The sequence below is a fragment of the Amblyomma americanum genome, chromosome 2, assembly GCF_052857255.1.
Source record: "Amblyomma americanum isolate KBUSLIRL-KWMA chromosome 2, ASM5285725v1, whole genome shotgun sequence".
Taxonomy (NCBI): domain Eukaryota; kingdom Metazoa; phylum Arthropoda; class Arachnida; order Ixodida; family Ixodidae; genus Amblyomma; species Amblyomma americanum.
The window spans coordinates 93988530-93998786 of NC_135498.1; the positions used below are offsets into that span (position 1 = coordinate 93988530).

At 47.3% G+C, this 10257-nt stretch overlaps 1 protein-coding gene and 1 long non-coding RNA gene across 2 annotated transcripts; both read right to left on the bottom strand.

Annotated features, from left to right (window-relative positions):
- Nucleotides 1-937: 937 nt before the first annotated feature.
- Nucleotides 938-7991, bottom strand: LOC144119894 (membrane metallo-endopeptidase-like 1). The gene is made up of 3 exons (XM_077652405.1): nucleotides 7790-7991; nucleotides 5323-5484; nucleotides 938-1050 (listed from the first exon to the last, which is right to left on the bottom strand). The coding sequence occupies exons 1-3, from the start codon at nucleotides 7989-7991 to the stop codon at nucleotides 938-940; spliced, it is 477 nt and encodes a 158-aa protein (XP_077508531.1).
- Nucleotides 7992-8481: 490 nt separating this feature from the next.
- LOC144119895 (uncharacterized) lies at nucleotides 8482-9869 on the bottom strand. The gene is made up of 2 exons (XR_013312414.1): nucleotides 9785-9869; nucleotides 8482-8714 (listed from the first exon to the last, which is right to left on the bottom strand). It is a non-coding gene; the product is annotated as an uncharacterized LOC144119895 (long non-coding RNA).
- Between the last annotated feature and the right edge of the window lie 388 nt (nucleotides 9870-10257).

Below are 10257 nucleotides of genomic sequence, written 5' to 3' on the forward strand. Positions count from 1 at the left end.
GTAGCACGGTATGCTAAAAGTGGCTGTTGAGACATTGGTATCTGCGCCACTTACGGGGTGATGAAACTAGGGGGAATAAGGCGGGTCAGACAACTATCACTGTCAGTTCAATGTCCTTGCAGCAGGGCGAGAAGTTTAGCATTGTTTAATCTACAGGAGTTATATTTACGTTACGTTGTGAATCCTCTTTGCAGGAGGAATATTTTTGCAATGGTGCGTGAGACATTTGTATGCATGGATGTCCACTAGGAATTTGCCGACGCATAGTGAATAATTTGAAATTGAATTTCTTCTGACATTAATTTCAGGTTCATAAAGTCGAATGGGGACTATGAGGTGCGAGTTAACTTGTCAAGTGACAGGCATGCAAAGAACAGCGATATAATTAAGAAGCGTAAAACATTGGGCAAGTTGATGAGACATGCTTTGCGAAGGCTGGCGCAGCAGGAATTGAACGCGAGAAAAGGACACGCACACAAGCGCCTTGTGTGTGTCCTTTTTTCGTCCATGTTAATTATTGCAACGCCAGTCTTAGCAAAGCAATTTAATTGCCGCTGATTTTTCTTTTTTGCCATTCTGGCTCTTGAAGCATGCTGTCGTCCTGTTTGGGGTGCATTAAAATGACAAAATATACGATTACAATCTAATCAGCTAAAGGACGAAGCACCGACTTTAGTGCAACTATTGCATGCTTCACATGACCTCACGTGACTTTACCTTGACCTTACAATTGAGCTCACGTCTCCAGCCACCGTAGTGCTGTCGAAACCTGGACCAAAACAACACGAGATATTACCTAGCAGCATTTGCCCAATACTAGGTGGAGATCGATGTTTACTAATGCCTTGAGTATCCTTCCAACGAGAGAACACACAGAGAGCATTTGGTGCCTCTACTTCTTGCCCACAAGTGCCCACCACAGGGACAGCTGCTGTGGTCATGGTGACTCACTCCAGTTGGTGCACGACTCGTAGAACTGAGCCACCGTTTCCTGCACGGGTGCCAGCTTGGAGCCTTCGTTGCGCTCCTTCATCAGGTTGTTCATGGTGCCTGAAGGAAAAGCAGGGAAAGTGAAAGCGCGTAATTGATTTCACGCTGTGGCGACACAGTCTTTATGATGCTGCGTGGCATATTCTTCACGCACATGGACATCTGCTGGTTTCTGGTCATCTGTGTGTCCTGTGTTATTCCACGGAATTCCAACTAGCATGAAGTCACTAGTATTTCTTTTTAATTCTTCTTTTTTTTATGGTAGCGCTTGGAAGCCAACTGCGGAGGAGTGTTCCACGAAAGCTTCCACTTCACGCCGGCCGGACATGCGGTAGATTCTTCTTCTCCATTCTTTAAACGCTACCGGCTGTATACAAAAGCTGCGTTACGGTGTTATTGCACTCATCATCATACTAACATGAAGGCACATAGTAAAAAAGGAAAACAAAATTAGTTTGGCGAATAGCAGTCTATGGCTTGGCTATCACCTTACGTCCTGTTGACTAGAAATGTGTTCCAGAGTTGAACCGACGTAATCAGCGATGTGGTCCATACTTCATGTTAACCGTTATGACAGAATTAGCATACTTCTCTGGGTGAAACCGCTGCTGACCACGCGCTAGCATCCAAAGGCGCGCGGCTTGGTCGAACGGCTCAACTGCACCCGGAAACGCATAGTAGGATGCATGTGTCAAGAGTGCCTTAAATGCTGCGGCCGTCACTTGAGGGACATCAATGTGTCGGACCGTTATAACTGTTTATAGTACGGAAGATACGTGGGGGAAGGGGGCGATGAGCCTTCTTAAATACCTGTGGGCCAACAGAAACCAAATGCATATATACCAGCATGCGACGAAGATGTGACAGCGCTTGGAGAACGCCTAGGCTACTATCCAAGAGAAACGAAAGAGGGGCAAGCAGGGGCAAAAATCGTACTGCGATAAATTCGGGAATGCAGAGCTCGCTGGGCGTGACAAGGTTCTCGGTGTTTTGCTGGCCGAGTGCTATAAACTGATTTGGTCTTGAATATGACCGTATAACACATTCGAGAGAAAAAAAACTAGGGAAAGTACTTAAGACTACTTACATGCTGTGAAGGCGAAAGCATTGGCTTCTTTTTGATCCACCCAGAAATCCACTGTCATCCTCGTAATGCACCCTAATCCCCCTAATCCAAAATACACCTAATCCACTCGAAAAGCACCGTAATCCGCCACAATCCACCCATCATTGACCACAGTACACCATAATCCAACTTAATCCATAATACTCCAACTTAATGTAATGTAATCCACTCTTAACTTAAGCAAATTCAAATAAATCCTACGTGATCCGCTTTTAACCCACCGCAGTCCACCAGTATCACCCGCAATCCACCACAATCAACCATGATCAAAGCTTATCTACCCTTGTGCAACTTAATCCGAACCAATATACTCTTAATCCAACCTAAACTACCCTACTGCAATTTAATCTGGTGTATTCCAATCTTAATCCACCACAATTCATCGTAATCTAACCTAATTAACCTTATTGCAACTAATTGTCATATAACCCACTTTTAATCCACTGTAATCCAACTTAATTCACCGTGCTTCTAACTTATTCAATGTAGTAGTCTTAATCCACCACAATCCACTCTAATCCAACTTAATTCAGCGTAATCTACTCTTAATGCTCCGCAATGGGGCAGAATTCGCCGTAATAAAATTTAATCTAACGCAATTCATTCCCATTCCACCGCAATCCGCCATGATCCATCCGTAATCACCGCAGGACGCCGTAAGCCAACTTAATCTCACGTAATCTCTCGGACTATGGCGTGGATAAAACCCTTTTTTTGCAGCATCTCCACATACATACAGATGCCGCTGGCTTTTCTCTCAACACGATTAGCAAGGCTTTCGCTTTGAAACAACGCCGGCTATTTGTCGCCGACCCCGGCCACAGGGTGAAGATTTCTCGGATCAGCATGTCGATGAACTACCAGGAACGAGTGATTGGCGTGCCACGGTTATCGGTAGCTTCCATGACCACTCAGTATACGATGGAGAAGTGCCGGAAAGTGCTCCCCACCCGATGCTGCACCAAACTAAGGATGAGGGAGATGTCGGCATGTCATCCGAGCTCACTACCGAGCAGCGACGGAAGGCGGACAAGGTACTGTCCTAATGACTTTTTTTATTCACCTGGTCAAGCTGACTCCGTTCAGATCCGACTCAAGATCAGCACTGATACTTCTGTTCAAGTACAACAGTTATCGATTGCATTTGCCCTGAAGAAAGCAGTCGAATAAGAAGCCCATGATATTCGTTTATTTATTCAGTCGTACTGCAGGCCAGTAAAAGCCCATACAGGAGTGGGTTGATAAGATAAGTCGAATATGGAAGCGCAGGAATTCAGCAAAAGCAACAACAACCGTTATACAATAAAAAAAAGCAGCAAGAACACCCCATCTCTGAAATGCTGCGCCTTGGAATTAAAGACAAATCATAAAGTAGTAATTACTCGTTACCTCCCACCCAAACGCAGCCGTACAGATACAGAAGAAAGGTATGCAGCTTTCACAGGAACCTCATGGATGAGATAATTTCCTTCTGGTCCGGATGGAGTTGACCTCTCTACTCAAACTTATGAAATTCCCTAAACTTTGGACTTATAGAGAAATCTAAATCACTGTGCCACTCACCAATTTCGATCGTAAGAAAGAAGGATGGCACGATCCATTTGTGTATACACTTACATATAAGCTCGGCATGACTTTCATCGCCGAGTGTGAACCGATACTTCGTGCCGACAATGTTAGGCAAAGCCACCGGACGCAACCACTTCTCGAAGTTTGATTTCTGAATGCGCTACTGGTAGGTACTTATAGCCCCGCGCAGTCGATGAGAGCCATGGCGTTTCCATGCGACTCAGGCCTCTACCTCTTCAACTTTATCCAGCATGGAAATAAAACTGCTTCAGCTCTATTTGAGCAAATAACGAAAAAAAACTACTAGGAGACGTCCCTCACATACGCCGCTACTTTTACGATGTACTGGTTGCGATTTAAACCTGGGAGGAACACACTGAGAACTTTGAACTGTTGTTCTGTCGGTTGAGAGCTGCCACGATCACAATCAAGCACAAAAAAGCGAAACTGGGTTTAGACTCCCACCATATGCTTTCTAGGCAATGACTCCAAACAAGAAGTACCTCAACCCTTGAAAAAAAAAAAAAGCTGTGGACAAGATCCAGGCGTCCAAAAGCCCTCTAAGTCCGAACGTTTCTGGGCTTTACCGGCTAGTACTGCTAATATTAATCGTTATAACAAAACTGACGCCATTTATTTAGATTATGCAAAAGCCTTTTGCATAATCCATAAGCCTTTTGCCATTTTTAACTCACGAACGTTTACTAATAAAGCTAGATAAAGCTAGAGCAGCTCATTCGACACCCTAACGTCTTCACATGAATCGAGAAATCTCGAACTAACCACTCCCAGTTTTCGTTAAGAACAAAAATTCAACCTCCCTTGCTGTAACATCAGGCGTCCCACAATATAAGAATGCTCTGTCCTTGCTCCACTTTTCCCTATTATACATCAGCCATTCATCAAAGCATCCAAAATGAAGGGTTCGCTCTTGAAAATTATCTTAAACACGTTCAGAGTAGGTGTGACTAATGGCTGACGAAACTAAACGCGAACCAATACAAAGCTGTCTCGTTTCGCCGTCGCCAACAGCCGGTTGCACATTATCATCACCTTCGCTGTTGAACTTGTACAATCTTATATGTAACTTGGAGTAACCTTTAGCAGCGATCTTTCCTGGCATACTCGTATAAATAGCGTCATATGATAAGCAAACAGATCTCTCGGATTTCTGTGCCGTCACCTACGACATGCAATACGGCACGTAAAGTTACTTGCATAAATCGGCATCAGGTGAGGGTAGAACATGCATCTCCGATCAGGCGCTCTTACCGAGGTAACGCACTGAGGCTTTACAAAATTGCGCTATAAGATTTTCATCCTGACTACTCCTATAATACCAACATAACAGCATTAAACCTTCAATCCGGACATCAGAACCGTGGCACTACTAGTGTAAACATGACTTTGGCTATAAAAAAAAATTGACACTAAAGCATAGAGGAAGAGAGCAGGGAGACGGGCGGGATATAGGTGCTGAGCCGTAGACAAAAATTCCTAATCTCTTTGTCCATACCATCGTTTTTTGCTTACCTTACATGAACGTTTTTGTAATGAGCGCAATGTCACCTTCGAGCATAGCTCTGAGAAAGCAAATGGTCCCCGACACGGCGGACGGGGCGGCGTGGAGCGCTCACCCTCCAGCTCGGCGATGGCGTTCCTCCGGAGCAGCGTCCACACGTTGCTGGTGTTCTCGGCGAGGCCCGCGGCGACAGTGCGGGGCCATCGGTGGCACGCGTACTCGTAGAAGTGGCCGCATGGCTCGGCCGAACGGTTCAGCGTCGACTCGAGCAGGCGCGCTGGAGGCGAGACAGGGAGACAGGAGCCGCAGTTACATGAATGCCTCTGAAGTCGACTTCAGTGCACTTCTTGAGAGAAAGAGCGGGTTTTGAGAAGGAGAAGAAGCGTGACTCGTCCTCTGCTCTCTTCCTCGACGTTTTTCACTTTCCATCTAAAAGTGGGCTGGAGTCGACTTGTGTCGCATTCATGTAAACGCGGCTAGGGAATGGCATGGTATGCACGCGGGCAGGAAAAGGAGACTGGGAGTGCGAGCACATGCCGGGAAGAGAGGAGACGAATATCAGGGCATGCCTGCAGATACACAGGAACGGTTGGAAATTCTGAGCATGCAGCCGAAAAAGGGAGCCGGGGAAATGTCAGGGCATGTCTTGAAAGCAGGAAATGTCGGAGCATGTTGGCGAGGCAGGGATACGGAAGTCAGGGTTTGCCAGGGAAGAAGAGAACGTCAGCGTACATTGCGGGGAAGTGAGTCGGTGAATGCATGCTATAGGGAGAAACAGAGGCCGGCAGTGTCAAGGAACGAAGCAGGGGCACTCATTTATACCACCTCACTGCTACCGGTAGCTTCGTACAGCAAGCGGGAACTGTCTCGCTCTGCGTGGTATACATATATAGCAACGTCAGTGTCGCGCATGACTGTAACTACGTTTCATTAACCCTCGAGGCATGTTCCACTTAAGTCTAGGCTGCTGCCGAGAATACAGAATGACCAGACAGAGAAGACAAACTGGCACCGCTATGCGTGGTATTGCTTGCAGGCATGCATTGTTAATAACTAGCAGACACAAAGAAGGATGACATGCCGTTATTCGAGGACAGAAGCTTGCGAGCTGCATTTGTTGGCTTGTAGGCACATTCGCAGCATGGTGAATAAGTGGCTGCGCATTTTATTGTTCCCGCAAAAAGCTACGCGAACCAGGTACACAGGGTTTGCTTTAGATCGTCAGTTACTTTTAAATATAGGCCTTGAGTTAGATGAACACTTTTTTCGGCATACCATTATCAGTGGTGTAGTGCATAAGCTAAGAAGTGCTGCAGCATTAGCTAAGAGATTACAGCGAAGAGGTGCTAACTAGCAGGCTGGTAAACTATAATATAGAATAGTAGGCACTCTAACTAATACTGTTAAAGTGCTTATTTATTGAGAGGCGTGTAGCCTTCCCTCAATAATAACCATATCAGTTTTTAGAATTTAGAAAGCGCGAATACCCCAGCTGCCGCGGCTCAAGAAACTTGGGCCATCTCTCGCGCCATTCAAAAATCACACGCTTGCGGAGAGCGAAAAGCGACGTCCATCAAATCGCGTCACTCCATGGCACACGTCACAATCCCTGCCTTACCCGCGCTGGAGCAACGATGTGGTGAGGAGCGCTGAGCGTGAGTTCGGAGGGCAGAGTTTGTACGGACAGAAGCTGCGGGTGTTCTGATGCAATTTTACGATGCTCCGGGAACCGATAATCTCGAGATGCTATGAATGCGTGCGTGATATATGCCACATTCAAGGCCGAAAATTATGAACTCTCGATCGCGCTTTTAGGATAGAGATATGATGTTATGTATCTGGTCTGCTATTACCCGATTTTTTTTTAATGCAGGGACAGCTTTGAGCGAAAACGCGGCACTTTCAGCCAATGTTTACAAATAGTCTAGGCTGTCCTCCACTGGAAGAGTGCATTGCAGAACCATTAGAAAGTGCCCCTCCTCCGCATCTGTCTCTCTATGAGTAGAGCGAGAAGGAAACATTGCACGAGTACAACAGCAGGCACCACATGCGTGGGTGAGAGCATCGTCTGAAAAGTGCTATCACAAGTTCTGGGGGAAAGGGAGGAAGGGAGCGTCTCGCTGGCACTGTGTTGTGTAACTATTTTACGAACAGCACTGTCCCTCTAGCTAACTGCACTAAAGTGGCGAACGGCTCACATTGTGGGCACCCGACGGCCCATCGGCGACTACGCCACATTGCGTTCAAAGCTACGCGCTGTTGGCTAACGTCACGTGACATTTGTAAGTAGTACTAGTGCAGTGCTAGTGCAAACCAACTGGACGTCGGCTCCACCGTAATCAATCGGTGTCGCCTATTACACAAATTATACAGGTGTACAGGCAGTACAAGCCGTGCTTGTACCAAACTATGGCTGACAGCGGGAAAATGGGTGAAAGTGACGCAGTAATTAGAACGTGTCACTGAGAGGTGCTCCCATTCGATTTAAAGTAATGGTGGTTCGAATAATCATTTTTTTATTGCTTTGGGTACGAGAAGGATCAGTGAAGTCATTGGGTTTCCGGGTCCGCAGAGCCGCGTACCGTGCTCGACGCAGACCTCTTTGGTGCAGACGTCGAACTCCATGCCGAAGACGTGGCGTCGGCCGGGCAGGTTGTACGTCTGCGCGAAGTAGGCCAAGTACGTGGCGCTGATCATCAGCAGGAACAGACCGAAGCACAGGCCCGTCAGAAGGAGCTGCTCCAGCGGGCTGCGGTCGTCCCACAGCGAGTCGCTGAAGTCCATGCTGTGCATAAGAGGACACACCTTATTAAATCGCTTGCCGTACACCCATGCCTACGGTGAGAGGAGCTTATAAGGCGGGTTCAGCAGCGGGCTCTTGCTTGTCGAGTGTGTACTAGATGTGCTAATAACGGACTGGATGAAGATTTTAATAGAGTATAAAGGGTTTGACATCAACTGAACATGAACCGCCAAACCTCACTTGGCTTCGCAGAATGCAGGAGTCGGGCATGTATTACGACCAGCAGAAGCGATTCGTTACAAGCCTTCTAGAGCATGAATTCGAATACTATTCCTGCTTGTTCCAGTGTAAGCATCTGGAGAAACAAACAACGGACGCTGACTATAAGTTGAATTTCAACAGCCTGCTCGAAATCACTTCTGAAGAAAAAGTTCGACTTCTGCCGCAACTTGTCACGTTTTAGCGAGCGAGATAGCTGATGCAGTCTGTTGAATGACTGCGTGATAGTTTTTCCTGCCTTTGAAAAGATGTCTAACACAAGGCACGTCCAGGTTCCGAACACTGCTCGACCTCTGGCGCAGCGCGCATGGCGACGACGCGGCGCCTGCCTTGCCTTGGGTACAGCGCGGAGAAAGTGGTGTGGAAGTCTCCGCCGGACTTCCTGCGAGGGTTCGTCCGGGGCTTCATGATGGTCGACATTGACTCCAGGCGGCGCCCGTAGCCGGCCAGGGACGACGTCAGCTTGTGACCCCACGACCGGCCCTCTGCACAGGGAGCCAACAGGAAAATGCTGCAGTGCATGCTGGCAGAATTGAGCCTCAGGAAGTGAAGGGTAGCTAGATGTTGCCTATACGATCGAGTAGTTATCCCATTAAAGGCTAACAGTTTTCTTTTGTTCCATGATCTTATCTCAAGTAGTCATTAGAGGATCGGCAATTGCATCTTGTTTCATATGCTCGATAAGGCAACGTTTATGAAGATCAATACAGGCGTGTTTTTTTTTCAGCCACCTTGTTGTAGATTACAAAGCAAAGCAGTCACGCTGCATGTGCTAAGGTGGAGAACTTAAACGGCGAACCAGTCCTTGAAGGTAAACAGTGTTAAAAGAATGGTACTTCTAGGTCATAGGAAAATAAGTGTCTTTAGCTAAGACAATCCACACAGAGCTTCGACGAGGAAAGCGTAAAAGGTTCGCCCTGATGAAAGTGTACGAAAGTAGGAAAAAATACAGAAGGAACGTAATAAAGGAAAGAAGAGTGATGGTGGGAATGAATAAAAGGAAGGCAATAAAGCAGAAGAAAGAAAGCAAGAAAGAAGGAAGGAAGGAAGAAAAAAGAGAGTAAGTGTTCCTGTGGAAGGTGACGAGCACAACAGAAGCCGTTCGATACAAAGATAAAGAATGTCACAGGCCGCAGAGGGGCAGTGATTAAAGGGCGGTTCCTTTCCAGTAATAGCGCTCTGACTTACACTCAGATTGCTCGCGGAGCACGCGAAATTATGCTATCGGCACGAACATTTAAAGATCCCCAGGTGGTCGAAATTATTCCGGAGCCCTCCACTACGGCACCTCTTCTTCCTTTCTTCTTTCACTCCCTCTTTTATCCCTTCCCTTACAGCGTGGTTCAGGTGTCGAACGATATATGAGACAGGTACTGCGCCATTTCCTTTCCCCCAAAAAACCAATTATTATTATTATGCACGAACATTTAGCGGAGCTGTAGACCGAGCTAATAGGAGCAAGCGCAGCGGCTACTCCTCAATGTGTGAACAGTAATGCGCAAGCGGGCTCTGCGGCGAGGCATCCACGTCGAGTGCGCCTGCACCATGCACTCACGGGGCTGTCGGGGCATCTTGAGCGCTGTGCCGGACATGGGCGAGTAGAACACGTCAGCCGTCTTTGGCGATCCTCCTTCTTCGACTTCTCGTATCACGTGATCTCAGCAGCGCACGTGCAATGCCAGCTTTGTTTTCCTTTCGTTCTTCGAGTGTCTTCTTCACCCATGGCCATCCCATGTCCGCTCCTGTGACAGGGCGACGCCCTCAAGAGCAGTCCCCAAGGGTAGCACCGCGGGGAATCATCTTGCGCCACGGCATTTCATCCGTGCACACAGCAACTTCTCAGCTGCTATGGCACACATGGGTTAAAAATAATAATCTCCAGACATGTTGCTGTCCTGACCTACCCTCGAGCAACCATTTTCTGTTTCTTACAGAAAAAACTTCCATGCGCATCAAGGGCCCTTCTAAAGCACTGGAAAAGCTGTACTTGCCGTCGAGAACGGCCTTGCAGCGATCGCCGAAAATCAG